At 65.2% G+C, this 18,144-nt stretch overlaps 2 protein-coding genes across 6 annotated transcripts; both read left to right on the top strand.

The window, feature by feature from the left end:
- Nucleotides 1-280: 280 nt before the first annotated feature.
- Nucleotides 281-5,646, top strand: DNPEP (aspartyl aminopeptidase). The gene is given in 16 exon segments (XM_075093252.1): nt 281-363; nt 529-616; nt 698-786; nt 864-977; nt 1,298-1,423; nt 1,562-1,692; nt 2,066-2,150; nt 2,634-2,741; nt 2,971-3,048; nt 3,403-3,430; nt 3,433-3,485; nt 3,766-3,926; nt 4,081-4,120; nt 4,511-4,612; nt 4,958-5,125; nt 5,530-5,646. Coding segments are annotated over 16 exon segments (1,428 nt in total). The 5' UTR covers nt 281-357; the 3' UTR covers nt 5,581-5,646.
- A 697-nt stretch (nt 5,647-6,343) lies between these two features.
- Nucleotides 6,344-18,066, top strand: PTPRN (protein tyrosine phosphatase receptor type N). 5 transcript variants are annotated; one of them, XM_075093242.1, is made up of 23 exons: nt 6,344-6,518; nt 8,149-8,199; nt 8,378-8,491; nt 8,755-8,860; nt 8,995-9,193; nt 9,376-9,700; nt 9,909-10,025; nt 10,154-10,233; nt 10,322-10,608; nt 11,048-11,134; nt 11,287-11,366; nt 11,495-11,559; nt 13,974-14,186; nt 14,315-14,515; nt 14,605-14,752; nt 14,911-14,984; nt 15,284-15,361; nt 15,505-15,624; nt 15,733-15,899; nt 16,984-17,037; nt 17,162-17,226; nt 17,335-17,408; nt 17,508-18,066. In XM_075093242.1, the coding sequence occupies exons 1-23, from the start codon at nt 6,422-6,424 to the stop codon at nt 17,577-17,579; spliced, it is 2,874 nt and encodes a 957-aa protein (XP_074949343.1). In that variant the 5' UTR covers nt 6,344-6,421; the 3' UTR covers nt 17,580-18,066. The 5 variants fall into 5 exon arrangements, with proteins under 5 accessions (XP_074949343.1, XP_074949341.1, XP_074949340.1 ...); XM_075093240.1 differs by having other exon boundaries at nt 6,345-6,518; nt 17,311-17,408; XM_075093239.1 differs by having other exon boundaries at nt 6,345-6,518; nt 11,495-11,631.
- Nucleotides 18,067-18,144: the final 78 nt, after the last annotated feature.

Below are 18,144 nucleotides of genomic sequence, written 5' to 3'. Positions count from 1 at the left end.
AACATGGCACCAAGGGCTTGTGCCTTGTTTTCTGTGAAGGCTGGCCAGTGCCAGGGTGGGGGAGCAGCAGTGATGGGGGGGGGGGGGAGGCTGTAGCTTGGCTTCACCAGCGACTCACCCCAAAGGCACCCAGCCTTTGGGAAGCATGTGTGTTCCCTTGTGCACTTGCACCCCTGGGCAGCGCGGGGACGGTTGCTGGGTGCAGGGTGCGGGGTGCAAAGTGCTGGATGCTGGGTGCAAAGTGCTGGGCGCGGGGTGCTGGGTGCATAGTGCGGGGCGCACCCTGTCGGGCTCCTGGCCGCGTTCCTCCGCGCCAGCAGGGGGCGCGCGGGGCGTGGCGGCGAGGCGGCGGCGGCCATGCAGGTACCGGGCGGGCGCGGGCGCGGGCGCGGGCACGGGGCGGGGGTCGGGTCCTGCCCGCGGCCGGGGGGGATCCCCGGTCCCGCGGGGGGGATCCCCCGCCCACGAGGGCGGCCCGGCCCGGGTGTGGACGGTGCCGGCGCTGTTCGGTAACGGTGGTGCCCGCAGGCGGCGGCGCAGGGCTCGAAGCAGGCCGCGCAGGCGGCGGCGCAGGAGTTGGTGAAGTTCGTGAACCGGAGCCCCTCGCCCTTCCACGGTGAGAAGCCGCCCGGCGCCCCTTGCCCCGCCCCTGCCCCGTCCCCTCGGTGCGGCCCCCTGACGGCTTTTCCCCCCGCAGCGGTGGCCGAGTGCCGCAGCCGGCTGCTGCAGGCCGGCTTCCAGGAGCTGAAGGAGACGGACCACTGGGAGCTGCGGCCGGCGCAGAAGGTGGGGCGCCGGGGCCGGGGCGGCGGGGAGGCCGGGGGGCGGCCGGCCCTCACCCACCCCTGCCCCTCTGCCGCCAGTACTTCGTTACCAGGAACTACTCCACCCTCATCGCCTTCGCCGTCGGCGGCCAGTTCCAGCCCGGGAATGGGTTCAGCCTGCTGGGCGCCCACACCGACAGCCCCTGCCTCAGGGTAAGGCTGGCCAGCCGGCTGCCTTCCCCCGGGGCCGGAGCCTCCTCCCGTGCCTCCGGTTGCACACCACAAGCGAAAACCACGCCCTGTGCCCCACAGCACCGTTGCCGGGTCCCTACACCTCCCAAATCTGCCACCCGGAGCATCCCGTGCTGACCCCCTGCATTGCTCCACCCGCTGCTGCTGCCTGTGTGTCCCCTGCTGTACAAAGCACCTCACACACCCTGCGCTGACAGGATCAGCGTTTGGACCCTGGGTGTGCTCTGCCCACTCCCCCGGGGCTTTGCGGTGCCGGCAGTGACACCTCTGCTTTCGCCCAGGTGAAGCGGCGCTCCAAGCGGGGACAGGTGGGCGTGGTGCAGGTTGGCGTGGAGACCTATGGAGGGGGCATCTGGAACACCTGGTTTGATCGTGACCTCACCGTGGCTGGGAGGGTGATCATAAAGGTGAGCCTGATTTGGGGTAGGCACTGTGGGCTAGTTTTGTGCTGCTGGCTCTGGTTCCATGACTCCCACCTAGAGTGGGACCTGCTGCAACCTCTCAGCCCTGCAGGCCTGGCCCCAGAAGTCCTCTTTGTGTTTCAGGACCCGGCCACAGGGCGCCTGGAGCAGCGCCTGGTACGTGTGGAGCGGCCCATCCTCCGCATTCCCCACCTGGCCATCCATCTGCAGCGTAGCATCAATGAGAACTTCGGGCCCAACACTGAGCACCACCTGTAAGGCCTGGCTCGACCCCAACCCCTGGCCAGCCCTCGGGAGGGCTGGGACCCAGGTGGAGCGGTGCCCAGCCTCAGCCCTCTCCCTTTGGCAGCTGCACATTGCAGTGGGGAGGTCTGCAATGGCTTTTCTTAGCCCGACAGAGTCCTCCCAGGAGATGCTTCCAAGCCTGGGACTTGGGAAAGGACACTGGGGTGTCCTGAGGTGGCACAACAGATCTGTGCTCAAAATGTTGTGTGTCCTTGCTCTGTTCAGCATGGCAGTTGCTCCCTGGAGGAGGAAGGCAGGCACCCCAGGCGGGCTTGGTTGTGTGTGACCCAAGCAGGAGAGGTGAGCAAAGCCCTGGGAGCTAACGGCACTGTCTCCCCACAGGGTTCCCATTCTGGCCACTGCTGTGCAGGAGGAGCTGGAAAAGGAGGTGCTCATGGAGGCTACACCTTGCAATGCTGCAGCCCAGGTGAGCCCTATGCCATGGACTAGCAGGGGTGTTTGCTAGGACCTCATGCTTGTCACCTTTGATTTCCAGTCCATAGGGACCTACCAGCAAGTTTCCCTTCCCCTTCTCCCCATGGACTGCTGGTAACCTTCCTCTCTGCCCTGGAGCTGTGTACACGACACATCTGTTCAGCTATCCCACTGTTCCCACCCTGGTCTGCAGCCACCATTACAGAAGTGGGTGCAGCCCCTGTAAAGCTGTCACAGTCTTCCTGGGGAGGCAGGGCAGGGAAGGGGAATTGCAAAGGGGACAGAGAGCCCCTTGCTGCGCCCTGCAGATGGCCCTTCTGACCTGTGTGAGCTGGGAGCTTGAACAAAGGATGTGTTAGTAGGAGGGAGGACCATGCCAACATGAGTGGGGTGTGGGATGGCTCTGCCAGGGGACACAGGAAGCTTCCCCTGCCATCCACTGCCTGCCCTACCCACAGCTCTGCTTTCTTCCCAGGCAGAGCGGCACAGCCCTGTCCTGCTTTCCTTGCTCTGCCCCCAGCTGGGGGTGAAACCAGAGCAGATTGTGGAGCTGGAACTATGCCTGGCAGATACGCAGCCAGCGGTGAGTAAGGGTGGGAGCCTCCCTCTGCCTGCACACAGCCTGCGGGCTGGCACTGCACAGGTTTTACACAGCACGCTTCCTCTGCCTGGGGCGTGCCAGGGCTGGGAGCTGAGCGGAATGAGAGGAGGCAGCTCCTGAGGGGCAGAGATGAAGGGACTGGAATAGGGACCCAGTGGCAGGTACTTTTTGTTGACCCTGTGCCCTTCTCCTCTTGGCTCTCTGCCTGCAGACACTGGGTGGTGCCTTTGACGAGTTCATCTTCTCCCCACGCCTGGACAACCTGCACAGCTGCTACTGCGCCCTGCAGGTGAGCAGGAGGGGGAAAGGAGCCTGGAGGCCGCAGCATGGCTCCTGTGCACCCCCAGCTCAGCTTAGCGGGGCCGTGGGCTGGCCTGAGGCTCTGCAGGGAGGTGGGTTCCTGTAGGGTGGATCTGGCTTGTTGGAGGATCTGAGGTTGGACGAGGGCTGTCCTCTTTGCTGGGTGTGTGGGATTCCCAACAGCTCCCAGGGGTGACTCCCGCTCTCGCTGGGCAAGTATGTGCCCACAGCTCCTTCCTTGGTGCTCTGGGCTCTCCTGGGGGAAGTTCCTGCCGGCTCAGTGCTGAGCTTCCTGGGATGGGGTGGCACTCAAGATGGTGTCCTTTCTCCTCTAACCCTGCAGGCTTTGATTGACTCCTGTGCAGCACCCTCCTCCTCTCCCAGGAGCCTAACGTGCGTCTTGTCGCACTCTACGACAACGAAGAGGTGAGCGAGGGGCACAGCTGTGGGGTGGCTGGCTCAGGGAGGGGCTCCATGTCCTTTGCTCTCCCTCAGCTGTGCCTAGCAGGAGACAGATCCCAGGCCCCAGCAGGGCAAGGAGAGGGTTGCTTACCACCCATGGAGCGTGGCCCAGGCAGGGAGTGGGAAGCATTGGTGTGGTTGGAAGCTGCCCTGCTGGCTTTGGGGAGCCCCCCGTCACTCAGCCAGCTCCTGGGGTCCCAGGGGGTTATGGTGTGTAGATCGTGCTGATGGTGGTCCTTGGCAGGTAGGGTCAGAGAGTGCACAGGGTGCAGAGTCCTTGCTGACGGAGCTGGTGCTGCGCCGGATCTCAGCATCGCTGCAAAACCTGACAGCCTTCGAGGAGGCCATAGCCAAGTCCTACATGATCAGTGCCGATATGGCCCACGCTGTGCACCCTAACTACGTGTGAGTAGTCTAAGCAGTGCCACAGGCCAGGGCAGCCTGCCCTGCCGGCTGCGGGGAATGTATCCTTGTCATTCCCCATGACATACAGGCAGAACAGCCCTTGTTGCGGCAGGGAGGGCAGGCTGTGGCATGAAACTCCTGCTTCTCTTTGCAGGGACAAGCACGAGGAGAATCATCGTCCAGCCTTCCACAAGGTGAGGGCAGCCCTCTGCTTTGGGCTGGGACCAGGTGCTGTCTGTCTGTCCTGCAGTGCTGTGAAATGCCCAGCCACTCCCTGGAGCACGGTCCCGGAGTGCAACTCAATGGCAGTCAGATGGGAGACATTTGTCCTGCAGCATGATTTGGCTGTGCCACATGTCTGGTGTAATCATTTGGGACCACAGCCTTGGCCCTGGAGCCCTTCCCTGCTCTGAGGTGGGGCTGGCCCCATGGCGGGGCTGGCCCCCGCCCCATGGATCACCCAGGGAGGGGGAGAATGGACTGGTGGGTTGGGGTGGGATGGCATTGCCTGGGCACAGATGTTTCCAGAGCCACCAGCTATCCCCGGTGCCAATTGCGGGCCTGCGGTGCCTTCCCTTGTGCAGGGCCCCGTCATCAAAGTGAACAGCAACCAGCGCTACGCCTCCACAGCTGTCACCGAAGCAGTCATCCGGGACATCGCGGCCCGCGTGGGTGTCCCTTTGCAGGTGAGCGGGGCTGGGTGAGCCCTCTGTGAACAATACCAGCTTGGACTGCGGCCCTGCTGCTGGGTTCAGGATCGGGGGCCTGTGCCAGACCCCCACCCCTCGGTTACTGTGTCTGTCCCTGCTGAGGTCTGCGCTGCCGGCTGCTCTGGGGCCCCAGCTCTGGGGCTGCCTTGGGGAGTAGACATGGGAACAGGAGGGAACTTGTCATTTCTCTGGGGGATTTTGCACCCTGGCTCCGGGAGGGTCCTGCTTCCCCGTCCCAGGCTAGCTCCCTTCAGGCCTGGGGGCCCATTGGGGAAGTTATGGGGCAGCATGGGGAGCTGCTGAGGCCATGTCCCTGAGCAGGAGTTCATGGTGCGCAACGACATGCCCTGTGGGACCACCATCGGCCCCATTCTGGCCTCCCGCCTGGGGCTGCGCGTGCTGGACATTGGCTGCCCACAGCTGGCCATGCACTCCATCCGGGAGATGTGCTGCACCTCGGGGGTGCTCCAGAGCATCACCCTCTTCAAGGTGAGCCCTTTGTCCCCCCTCCTGCTCTGAAGTCCCCTCGCCGCTGCTCTGCACCTCCTCATCCCTGTGTCCCTATCCAGCCCCCGCCTTGGGGCTGAGTCCAGCCATCCCGCCAGGCTTCCCACCCCTCCAGGGCAGCGCGGGTCCCTGCTGCTTCCGGATGTGCCCCCCTCGCATCCCAGCCTTCCCTGGCGACTGCCAACCCCAAATGGTTCCTATGGCAACCCGCGCTAGCCTTGAGTCAGTGATGGGTTACTATGGTGACGCGGTCCTGCTCTCTGCGAGTAGCTGCGTGCAATGACGCTGCGCGGGTAACCAACAGGGAGCCCCTTCCTGCCCCCGCTGCCTGTCCCCCCACTGCACACCACCCTGCCTGTCCGCTCTGACGGCCTCTCTCCTTCCAGGGCTTCTTCGAGCTCCTGCCGGCAGTCAGCAGCAGCCTGGTGGTCGACTGAGCGTGGTGGGGAGGGAGGGTAGCGGCTGTGGGCTCAGCCCTGGGGCCATTAAAGCATCTCTGTCTTCACCAGCGAGTGGTCTGTGAGTGCGGCTGGGGGCAGGGGGCGATGAACCTGGGGGCTCCCGCTTGCGCTCTACCCCCTGGACCAGGAGGAGGACTCCTTTGCCTGCCCACAGTGGCTCCCCTCCGTGCTGTGTTGGGTGGGGCGGTGGGTGGGGATTCCAGGGCAACTCTGCCCCCGCCCAGGGGAAGCTGGGGAGGATGTCCTCTCCCTTCCATGGCACTGGGGCTGCCTCCAGCCCCCCCGGGGGGGCTGGAGGGGCTAGGCCTAGGCTGCCGGGCCATGGGGGTGCTGTTGGGTCCCCCTGCCAGCCCCAAACCTGCAGCGGTTCTCTGCTGCTGTGGCCAGGGCAGTGCCACCGCGTGGGGGTGTGAGGGAGTGGCCCGACGCTCGTCGCTCATTGGGCATTCCTCAGGGGTGTGGCCCGCGTGGGAGCCAGTGGGGCCGCAGGGCTGGGAAGGGGTGGGCGGGGGCGCTGCCGGCGCCGTGGCACGCCCCCGGGGGCGTGGCTCGCCCGTAGGGAAGCTGCGATTGGCGCCGTGGTCGGCCGTCTCCCCCGGGGCGCGACGTAATTGGCTTCGCTCCATAACGGAGGAGGCGGAGCCCGGTGGGGGGCGGGCGGGAGGGAAGAGGGCCGGGTGTGTGATTGGCTACGGCGCGGGAGGCGTGGCGCAGCGCGCTGGGGGTGGGCGGGGCGGACGGCGCGGCAGGGCGCGGGTTGGCGGCGGCCGCGGGGGCGCGGCCGGCGGGTGCGCCATGGTGCGGCCCTGAGCGGAGCATGGGGCGGCGGCTCCTCCGGGCGCTCCTCTGCTTTCTCCTCCTGGCCGGCCGTGGGCTGCTACGGGACGGCGGCGCCTCCGCCACCGCCGCGCATGGTGAGACCGGGGACTGGGGCGTTTGGCGGCGCCCCGGGCTGCGGGAGGACAGAGGGGGGGAGCGGCAGGGTAGGGGGCTCCGCGGCCGGTGCCGTCGCTGCCACCGTGGGCGCTGTCACGGCGCGCAGCGGCAGGCCTGGCCGCCGGCGGAGAGTGGGAGGGGGTAACCAGGTACCGGCATAGCGGGTGCGTCATCGGTACCGGGGGGTCGCCTCTCTCCTGGGGCTGCTGGGCCCCGGGTCACCCCCGCCCGCCGGAGAGTTGCTGCCACCCCCGGGGCCGGTGGGACGGGACGCGGCAGCAGGGCGGTGCTCGCTCGGAGACCCTGCCCTGGGGCACAGCCGGTGCCCGGGGCTGCCGCCGCAGCGATGGGGAGCCCGGGGCAGCGGCCCTGAGCGGCGGCTCCCTCCGGGGCTCTGGCGCCCTTTAGCCGCTCTCCGCCGGTAAGCACGGCCCGGGATGCGAGGGCGGGGTGGTGCACCTGCTCTCCTCCAGCCCGGCCCGTGTGCCCTACCCGGGGTTCTCGGGGACCCGGGTGCTGCTGTAGCAGGGCTATAGTCCCCCCTCCCCGCCCCGGCACGGCGTGGCCCCGATGGCCGCTGACTCACTACAGGGCGCCTGGGGATGTTGCGCCCCCCGTCCTCCGGCGGGCCCGGCAGCACCGGGACGGGTCCGGGAGCAGGCAGGGACGGTGTCGGAGGAACTGCGGCCGAGCCTCGTCCTGCCCGGGAGAACCTCCCGGGCCGGCGCCGCCGCCCCTCCCGGTGGAGCGGGGCGTCCCGGCGGGAGGTGGCTGCGACGCTTCAGTACCGCGGACAGCGCCCGCCCGCTCCCCGCTGCCGCCCCGGCCCGGCCCCCCCGCCCCCCTCCCTCCGGCCCTGGGGGTCGCCCCTCGGCAGCGGGATCCTGTGGTCGGCCCCCGCCCCGGGCGGAGCGGGCTCGTGGGTACCCGGGGTTTTGGGGACACCCCCATCCCTACTTGCCCCATTCCCCCGCGGCGGGCTCGGCGGGCCCCTCCCTCCCCTCCCCCCGGTTGTTTTCTCGTTCCTTCCTCGCCATCCGGGGCTGAGTCATCGCCTGCTGCCGTCTCTCTGCTGACGGTCTTGGACCGAGACGGAGGGGGGGAGGAAGGGGGAAGCTGCCCCCTACCCAAGTGCTGCCCCCCGAAGCGGGTGGAGAGACACACACCCCCACCCCGCTGCATGCGTGCTTTAGGGTCCCCCTCGCAGGGAGAGCCGGTCCCTGGTGTCACAGGGTGCAGGGGCTGTGCCCCTGCCCCGTAGTGCCATGTGTGGGAGGGTGACAGACGGGGACTGGCAATCCCTGCCCCCTCAGCCTTCCCTTACTAACTGCTGGCACCCCAAAAACCTCCAGGCTTCTGCCCGCTTCCCGGAACCAGGGACAGGCTCTGTACACAGCTCCCACCTTGGCTTGGGGGGGGGGAAGGCTGGCACCGAGCTCTGCCCTGGGCTGCTGAGCCGTGCCCCCCAGCACCATCACCACACTGCACCCCCATGGCACTTTCCTGGAGAGTGGGGGAGTCCCCGAGCAGCTGCTGATGTGCAAAGCCCATTGGAGTCCCCCTTGAAGGCTGTGCTGACTGGTCTGCCTGTCTGTCTGTCTGTCCTAGGCTGCCTGTTTGACCGGAGGCTGTGCTCCCCCCAGGAGGTGTGCGTGCAGGGTGAGTGGTTAGAGGGGACATGGGGATCCCCGCTTCCTTCTTAGGGAGGGTGTGGAGGGTACAGGGCTGCCTTGCAGGGGAACTTGGGGTGTGGGGGGAGGCAAGGCAAGATAAAGATGGGGCTGTGCCCAAAGACCCTCACTGCAGCCTGTTCATCCATCTGGCCCCTCTCTTGCAGATGGGCTGTTTGGGCAGTGCCAGGTGGGCTCCATGCAGGACAGACCCTACTTCCAGGTCACCTCTCCCGTGCTCCAGCGCCTGCAGGATGTCCTGCGGCACCTCATGGCACAAGGTGAAGGGGGGAGCATGGGGGAGGGGTTGCTGCAGCCTCATGGGGAGGGGGTGTCAGGCAGCATTGCCTAGTGGCACTAGGGTAGTCTGGGGACCTGCTGGCCCCAGGGCCAGGGTGGGTTGAGGAGGGGCCCGGCTGATTCTAGGAGAAGTGGGGCCAAACTCAGGCCACAGGGCATGGGCAGGACACAAAGGTGGCCTCCCATGCGCTCTCTCCACGGTCCCCAGACCTCCTTCGTGTCTCATGGTCCCCTTCCATGGCAGGGCTCTCATGGCAGGACGGCATCACCCAGTATGTGATCTCGCAGGAGATGGAGCGCATCCCTCGCCTCCGCCCGCCGCCCTCGCTGGAGCTGGTGGCCAGGGACAGGTAGGGCAGCGCCAGCTGCTGGCCTGCAAGCAAGAGTCTGGCAGGGCAGCGAGGGCTTTGTCCCCCAAAGCGAGTTTGGGGGGGGGACTTCCCCTGTACCCAGGTGAGTCACCCCACCACTGTTTGCCTCCAAGGTTCCTGCCCCTCCGCAGCTCCCCCCGGCGAGCCCCACTCCCCGTGGACCCTGGCCTGCCAGCAGCTCAGCATCTGGGGCAGCCCCCACCACTGCTGCCCTCCCCCCTGGTGCAGCGGTACCTGGAGCACCTCCTGCTGCCCCCCCCACCCCAGCTGGGCTACGAGGAGGCTCTGCTCAACCCCTACTCCTACCACAAGGTAAGTGATGGGGGCAAGTCCCCCTCTCCCAGGCAGAAAGGTAGAGATGGGCAGGGAGCTGCTCTACCTCTGAGCATCCTCCTCCTGCTGGTGCTGAGGCGCCCCAGGCTTGGGGTGCCCTGCCATGGGGTGGCAGGGCCCCTGCGGGGTTTGACTGTGGTGGCTCTGTGTTTCGATTGCAGTTTGGCTACCAGGACAGTGCTCACCAGCTCCCCGGCGGCTCAGCCAGGCAGAGCCCTGAGACCACCTCGCTGCTAGGCCGGGTCCCTGCCCAGGCCCTTTTTGGGGCTGGCCCTGTGCCCTCCTATGGTGGGCAGCCAGGAACGGATGGGGGGCATCTCTTCCAGGACTTGGGCATGCTCTCCCTGCCCAGAGAGAAAGCCGGCCACCCAGACCCTGCTGGCACCAGGCTCCAGCACAGCTTGCGGCTCCCCGGTGACTACAGGGACATGGAGGAGAGGGAACAGCCAATGCCCCTGGCCGCCCAGCCACCCCCTGCACAGACGGGTACCGTGTCCTCCAGCCAGGCACAAGGCCTCGTCCCCATCCTGTCCCCACAGCCTCATTCCTCGTGGCTCAGACTCTCCCTCCTCTTTGGCTTCATGCCTGTGGCCAGCATATTCCCCCTGATCCCGCCTGCTCCAGCTGCTGCATCCCTGGCCTGTGGTCCCGTGCAGATGCAGGGCATCCAACCTGATGCTGCATCCTCTTGCAGATGCTGTGCTGAAGAGACTGGCCTCCCTCCTGGCCAGCTACGGCCTGGGGCTGCCAGAGCTGAGCCCCCAGCAGCTGAGCAGCCTCTCTACCCTCCTCCAGCTGCTCCAGAGCTCTGGTGAGTGGGGCACAGGGACGGGGCAGGCAGAGACTGGCAGCAGTGGGTGCCAGCACATCCTGTTTCGGGGTAGGGCTTGTTGCCTGTCAGGGTGGGTGCCACAGGACCTCTGTCTCTCTCCTTCCCAGGTGCTGCTGGCCCCGAAGTGCCTACAGCGAAACGGGTGGGTTTGCAGCAGGGTGGTGGTGGAGGAGGTGCCATGCCGAAGGTAGGATATGTGAGTGGGGGGAGGAAGGGGAGGCAGCCCCCCAGGGCTCTCCTTGGGGGTCCAAGATCCTGCCTTTCCCTCCCTCCAGGTGATGGAGGGGGACATGCAACATGGAGAGGAGCCAGTGCCCCCTTCCTCCACAGTGCTGCCCACCAATCTCCCAGCCAGCAGCTCCCCAGGTAACAGGCCGAGGGACAGGATGGTGTCCTCGCCAGCCCCCCGGGTAGAGCCACAGCGGGGACAAGGTGGGGACACACTCAGCCCCAGAAAGCCAATCGCAGTGGAGAAAAAGAGCTACACAGAGGCGAAGTACAGTGGGGCACAGCAGGGCATGCGCCCACCGGATGAGTATGGCTACATCATCACAGATCAGAAGTAAGAGCCTGGGGGTTGGGCAAGGGCGGGTGTGTGAGCGGAAGGGCTGTATCCCTGCCCCAGCCAGCTGTCACAGCTCCATTTGCTTGGCTGAGCCTGTTTGGGTCTCCAGTGGGGTCAGCTCCCCCATCCCCTTCTACCCAAAGCCTTCCTCTCAGCCCACACCAAGGCTGGAGCTCACTGCTGCAGGATGGGAGACTGGGACATGCTCAGCCAAGTGTTTGCACAACTGCCTCCATGCACATGCATATCCAAGGGGGGGTCAGCCCACCTCCATCACCACATGTCCACATGCTCTGCCTTACCTCCTGTCCCTGCCCGCCCTGACAGCCCTCAGTCTGCACATGGGACTCCCCACACCTGTCCGTCCCCCTTCCCCAGCCACAGGGAGCGTGGGGTCTCCCACTGCCTGCTCCTCAACCTGCCACTGTCCCCGCAGGCCCCTGGGGCTGGCCGCTGGTGTGCGGCTGCTGGAGCTCCTCGCCAAGCGCCTCCACCTCTCCACGGCCAGCTTCATCAACATCAGGTGAGGGGAGCTGGGCTGTGGGGTGCTGCTGTCACAGCTCTGGCCATGCACAGCTGCCCTGAGCAGGGGGCCAGGAGGAGCAAGGCTGTGGCAGGGATGGGGAGGGAGTCTGTTCTCCCTAGTCTCACACTGTGTCCCCCTGTCCCCGGCAGCGTTGTGGGCCCTGCGCTTACATTCCGCATCCGGCAGAACCCCCAGAACCTCTCACTGGCGGACGCAGCCAGCAAGGCTGGTGAGTTGGGCAGGGGTCCCCCTGATCCTATCCCACTTTATTCCTTCCCCCAGCTGTGGGGTCCCCCTTCCCAGGGCACCTTAGATGGACAGGAAGCACCCCTCTAATCATCCCTTCTCTATCCATAGAGCAAGTGAAGGCAGAGCTGGAGGCACAACTAGGCCTGAAGATCGTGCAAACAGGAGTGGGAGAGGTAGGAGTAAGGCATGCCTGTCCCTCGGGGCTGGGGCAGCCGGGAACAGGGCAGTGGGGGTGCTGCCACCAGGTACAAACCGGGAAATGCACTGTGCCCCAGCCCTGGGGTGCAGGGGTCTTCGTCAGTAAGCCGTCCCTGTGGGTCTGTGGGGTAGCTGGGAAACAGGGGCCTCTGGGCAGTGTTTGGACTGCTGTGTTGGAGACAGACTCAGGTTATCTGGGATGGGTTGGAGCAGGACTGCTCCAGCGACCTCCTGCCACCCAGCACCAAGATGCTGCCCAGCTGCCTGCGCTCCCAGCACACTTGGCTCTTTCTAAAACAAAAGCTCCACAGGGTTTGAAGGCAATTTGGGAGGGTGTCCCAGAGGCTTTCCCCCCTCTATCCAAGACTGGGGGGTCTGCAGACTGCACCCTGCAGGACTTGTCCTCACCCTTGCCTCCCTCCCGCCTACGTACCTACCTGACTGTGGCTTGGGTACCCCAGCACCAGGCTGTGCCCAGAGCACCCCAGAGACCATAGCTAGGCAGGAAAAATGCCATTGTGTCCCCAGGGAACAGCAAAGCAGCTGAAGGCAGGGATCGAGCAGGAGCCATCTGCTTGGAGAGGAGCTCCCCCTCCCTGTGCTCCTCTGGGGATCCCCAGGAACAGTCCCCCCAGGGGGGTGGGGGGAGGAGCGGGGGCTGGAGATGGGGCACTGAGCCTGGCTCCTGTGTCCTCAGCCTGGGGAGAGGAAGTGGTGCAGCACATCCCCAAACCAGGGTCCCTGTTTCCCACCCTCCTGCCCTGTGGCCACAGCTATGGGCAGGGAGGAAGGAAGCCAGGGGACCTTGGAGGAGGAGGAGGCCATGGAGAAGTGGTGGCCTGGCCACTGAGGCAGCCTGTCTCCATCAGCAACCTGTGGAGCGTTGCTATGGCAATGCCTTTTGATGTGGCAAAGTGGCAGGAGCTGAGAGAGATGGCAGAGATCATGGAGTTGGAGCTCAGAGGAGGCTGAAGCAGCTTTGCAAGCCCTTTTCTGCATGGACCTCCCTGGTCCAGACCAGCTTGTGCTTTTCCTTCATCCCCCTCTCAGGCTCTGAACTCAGCGGGACTGGTGCAAGATTTGGAAGGAGGGATGCAGAGAGGCAGGGGGACAGCAGGGCCCGGGCAGGCCTTGGGAGGGAGGTCCCTTCTGTCTCCCCAGTCCTGCTGACATCTCCAGACCTTCTGACACCTCCAGGAGCTGCAGGACTGCTCCTGCTTGGGTGCCCCGGGGAGCTGGGGGGTGCTGGCCCGGGTGGGTGCCCCAGCTGCAGGGCTGGCTGGGCCCTGGCAGCAGTCAGACTGGCCCCCAGATGCTGGGGCTGGCAAGGCTGGGGGACAGGCAGCAGTGGAGACCCCTGGGGTGGGGGCATCCCCAGGCAACATAGGTGATGATGATGCAGTGTTCCCCCGGTAACCTCATTGGGCTTGTAGCCAATGAGAGGCCACAGCAGTGAGGTAATGCTGGGCTCTGGTACCTCATTGGGCCCAGGGTGTTTGGTGGTGGTGATGCCCCAGCATCCCTGTGCTGCCCCAGGACCTGGCCCTCGGGAGACAGGGGTTGCAGCATCCTGATCACTATCGGCTCTGGTACAAGGCCCTGTGGCAGGGGGATGTCTCATCCAGCAAGGGCTCAGCACCATCCTAGCATGGGACTGGCACCGATTGAGCTGTGTCCCCCCTCCATCCATGGAGAAGGAGCCTTGGAGGCACTACCTGCTGCAGTGGCTGGGGCTGCTCTGTGTCCCAGCTGAGGGGAACGATGGGGAGGACCTGTCCCCCAGCCACTGCAGCAGGGATGGCACCAGCCCTCTGGTAGTGCTGTCACATCCCTCCTGCCATGTCCTACTGTGGAGCAGTGGCTGCAGGGGAGACCCAGCCCCGCTTGGGCAAGTCCCATGAGAGCAGCAAATGCTGCCCTGGACGCAGTGCTGCAGTGGCCCATCCTTTGCCATTAACTCCTTGGGCTGAATCCGGCCCTCATTGACCTCTACTTGGCCAGGATCTCACTGAACCCAAGCACCATAGGGCTGCTGCCTGCCCTGGAGGGGGCAGCCCGCGCTGGGGCTGCCCCAGGGAGCAGCAAGTTGCTGCTGCCTGGGCTTGGCCAGGCTCTGCCCCCTCCTGTGGCCCAAGGGACACAAGTGTGAGCAACGCACCATGCGACATGCAGGTGGGTGCAGCGTGCATCACCCCAGTGACACCCAGCACCCCAGTGACACGAGCTCCGCCCCAGCTGAGGGTGCTGGAAGAATCAACACAGCACTGAGTGCCCTTGCTCTGTTTTAGCACCTAACAGCCCCAAATGTGGGGCAGAATGGGGTCTCTGCCCCGCCCCCCAGCCCTATGCAGATGCCCCCCCACTGACACTTGCTTGGCTCTGCCCCCAGCGAAACGAGGCTGCTGCCTACTCGCGCCCATCCCACTTCGGGGACGGCTTCCACTCGGTGCTGCTGACCTTCATCGCGCTGGCTTGCGTGGCAGGCATCGCCATCGCGGCCGCTGCAGCCTTCTGCCTCCGGCGCCATGCCAAGCAGCGGGAGAAGGAGCGCCTGGCTGCCCTGGGGCCTGAGGGTGCTGCCGACACCACCTTTGAGTACCAGGTAGGACCCCGTGGGATGCGGGACCCTGCGGGATGTGGCACCACTGTGTCAGCATTGCTCAGGGTGCACGGGGCTGCCCTATGGCAGTGCTGTGGCTGAGGGACAGGGCTCTTGCTGGGGTCCCCCAGGAGCTGTGCCGCCAGCACATGGCTGCCAAGTCACTCTTTGGTCGTGCCGAGGCACCGGCGGAGACCTCACGGGTCAGCAGCGTCTCGTCCCAGTTCAGCGATGCCCCGCAGCCCAGCCCCAGTTCCCACAGCAGCACGCCCTCCTGGTGTGAGGAGCCTGTTCAGTCCAACATGGACATCTCCACCGGACACATGATCCTGGTGAGCTGGCCTTGGGGGGTGGCAGCCTCCCTCCCTGTCCCCCCCTGTACCCGCTGGCTGCCAGGCTGACCCCTGCCCCTCTGCCCCAGGCCTATATGGAGGACCACCTCCGCAACCGGGACCGGCTGGCCAAGGAGTGGCAGGCTCTCTGTGCCTACCAAGCTGAGCCCAGTGTCTGCTCTATTGCCCAAAGTGAAGCCAACCTGAAGAAGAACCGCAACCCCGACTATGTGCCCTGTGAGCATCCCGGCTGCCCTGCCCCAGGGACCAGCTCCCACAGCCTTGGCAGGAGGGCAGTGTGGGGCATGGGGATGCTTGGGGCTGCAGCAGGCTGCGGTGTGGTGCCCCCAGCTCCCCTAGGCACTCACCACATCCCCTGATCTCTGTTTCCCCAGATGACCATGTGCGGATCAAGCTGAAAGCTGAGAGCAACCCGTCCCGCAGCGACTTCATCAATGCCAGTCCAATTGTGAGTGATCACTGGGGGCTCCTGCCCTGCTACCCCGCTCTGTGATGTGCTTGGCCCAGGCGAGGCTTCCACTCTGGGACAGAGCTGGACTGAGCTCACGTCCCTGGGGGTTACTGATATGAGTAATGTGCCTGCCCAATTGCTCAGACATGGTTAAAATCAGTTTCCCTCCTGGCTGCGGCACCCAAAGCTCCCTCCCCAGCCCTCCTGTCACCCCTGGAGTATCCTCCATGCTCCTCCTGGTGTCACCAACCCCTGGCTGAAGAGCACACAGTCTGACACCCCATTTCCCTCTCCAGATCGAGCATGATCCACGGATGCCAGCATACATCGCCACGCAGGGGCCGTTGTCCCACACTATCGCTGACTTCTGGCAGGTGAGCATCACCCGGCTGTGCCAGCCCATCGGGGTCCCCCTGGATGCTGCCCACTAGACGGGCCACAGTGGCTTGGCCACACTCCTGCCTGGGCTGTCACCCAGCGATGACACGCACACACACCCCCCGTGCCTTGCCTGTAGATGGTGTGGGAGCACGGCTGCACCGTCATCGTCATGCTGAGCCCGCTGGCCGAGGACAGCATCAAGCAGTGTGACCGCTACTGGCCGGATGAAGGCTCTTCTCTCTACCACATCTATGAGGCAAGTGTGACTGGTAGCCCAGGGCAAGGAGCATCCTCCAGCCCACGTCCCACTGAACACAGCCCCTCTGCTCGGTGCTGACACCCACCGGCTGCCTCTCTTGAGCAGGTGAACCTGGTGTCGGAGCACATCTGGTGTGAGGATTTCCTGGTGCGCAGCTTCTACCTAAAGAACGTGCAGTCGCAGGAGACCCGCACCCTGACGCAGTTCCACTTCCTCAGCTGGCCGGCCGAGGGCATCCCTGCCACCACCCGGCCCCTCCTCGACTTCCGCAGGTGAGTGCCCACCCAGTGCCATGCCAGCCTCTGGGGAGTCAGTGGTGGTCCCGACTGCAGGGACTGGGGGGCGAGGACATCGCTGCTGGTGTGATGAGGGTCAGGGCTGTGGCATGGGCAAGCTGGGGTGACAGGGGGCTGCTATGCATGGGGAAGAGCAGAACAAGGTTGTGGCCAGCTTGGGATAAGGCCTGGCAGAGCCTGGTGGGCAAGAAACCTCCAGCTGATGTTGCTAGGGCTCTCCAGCCTTCATGAGGAGGGTGGGAAAGTGCTCTTCCCTGGAGCTGGCATGGGGGATAGCACTGCCTGGCACCCTCCTCAGCCACGGGTGCAAGAAGAAACCCCCACAGCCAGCCTTGACCAGCTGTGACCCATTGCTCCCCATTCCCTACAGCCAGTGGTGGGTCCCCAGCTAGCCTGGGGAGAGGGCTCTGGGGCTGGGACTCCTCCCATGAGGTTTGCAGGCAGTGCCTGCTGGGGTGTTGTGGTCCCTGGGTGGTGGTTGGCTCCTGCCAGGGGCTGGCCGGTCACTGTCCCCAGGCCATGTGGGGCCAGGGACCCTGCTTAGGGCAGCTGAGGGTCCCCAAGCACGTCACCCTCCTCTTCACCCCGCTCACGCTCTCTCTGTCTCTCTGTCTGTCTCTGTCTCTCTCTCGCAGCTGCCGGCGTCATTTTTGTGATTTGCAGCTAGTAATCTGGCTCCAGTTGCATAGTCACAAAAGTGATCGTTGGCAGCCGTGCCTGCTGCATGGAGCATGTCGGGAGCCCCGCCGGCGCCTGGCCCCCAGCTTCACGCCCCACCGGACCAGAGCTGCTCCCCTGGGGTTCCTGCCACCGCTCCCCTCCCTGGGCTGGGCACCTGAGGAGCCTGGCTCCTCTCTTTGCCCCAGCCCCTTTCCACCCATGGTCCGTACCCTATGCCCAGCACCGCTGGGGAGGCAGGAGGATCCACATGCCAAACCCCAGGGCCACATCATGGGGTGCCTGCTGCACCCCCAACCCAGCTCAGCACAGCGAGGGGCACCTAGCACAGCCTTGTCCCCAGCACGGCAGGGCACTGACCTGCTCCCTCTTGTCCTTGCAGGAAGGTGAACAAGTGCTACCGGGGTCGCTCCTGCCCTATTATTGTGCACTGCAGGTACCGCCGGGGATGGAGGCAGGGTATGGGTTGGGGGGCGTGAGGGGGCTGCAAGACGGGGAACTGCTGGCCAGGACCAGTTCCAGGAGCCCATCCCCCTGGTCCAAGTGTCTGTGTCTTGCAGTGACGGTGCAGGCAGGACCGGAACGTACATACTCGTTGACATGGTTCTGAACCGAATGGCCAAAGGTAAGTGCAGGGCAGCACTGCTTCTGCCCTGTCCAGGTGCTGCGGGGCCATATGCTCGGCCTGTGGACACCCTCCCACTCCTAGCACCCTTCTCCCCCTCTGCCCCAGGGGTGAAGGAGATAGACATAGCTGCTACATTGGAGCACATCCGAGACCAGCGGCCTGGCATGGTGCAGACTAAGGTATGCCCCAAACTGGGGACCCCCTCCCTCCTTGAGCACGCCCAGGCCCTGGGGCCAGGCTGGTAGGGACCCTCATGCTCCATTCCTCTGTTTCCCCAGGACCAGTTTGAGTTCGCGCTGACAGCTGTGGCTGAGGAAGTGAATGCCATCCTGAAGGCGCTGCCGCAGTGATGGCAGAGCCCTGCCCTCTTGTCTTCCCCCATGCACCCTGGCTTCACGTGCTTTCCTCGCCCTGCCCATGGGGCTGCTCTCCCTGTAAAATGCTGTCTGTGCTGCTGGCTCTGTTTCTGCCCCCCCCAGGTCCCCCTGCCCCTCTCCCTAGGGACACAGGGCTCAGACCCTCAGTGTGCGGTGCACAAAACCCCATTGCCCCCACTGCCACCGCAGAGGGAACTGGGCTCGTGTCTCCTAGCCCCTGCAGAGGGCACCAGGTGATGCTGCTGGGAGTTGGCTGTAGGGCCCCCCCCAAGCCGCTCAGCTCCTTCCCTGTGCCCATGCTGGGGGGGCGGAGTACTGGATGCAAGGGGGCCTAGCCCAGCCCCAGGTCCCCTCTGTGTGCTCCCCGCCTTGTCACTCAAGCAGAAGAGAAATTTCTAGAGAAATATAATTTTGTATCTTGATGTGAATAAAGTTCTCGTGTCACGTTCGTGCAGCTGCAGCCGGGCCTGACCTCTGACTCTGTGTGTATGGGAGGGGCACAGGGACTGCATTCCCCCCTGCAGGACCACAGCCTGCA

Source organism: Phalacrocorax aristotelis, chromosome 5 (assembly GCF_949628215.1).
Source record: "Phalacrocorax aristotelis chromosome 5, bGulAri2.1, whole genome shotgun sequence".
Lineage (NCBI taxonomy): Eukaryota > Metazoa > Chordata > Aves > Suliformes > Phalacrocoracidae > Phalacrocorax > Phalacrocorax aristotelis.
The sequence above is the reverse complement of the archived record's forward strand: the minus strand, read 5'-3'. Positions and strand labels throughout refer to the sequence as shown.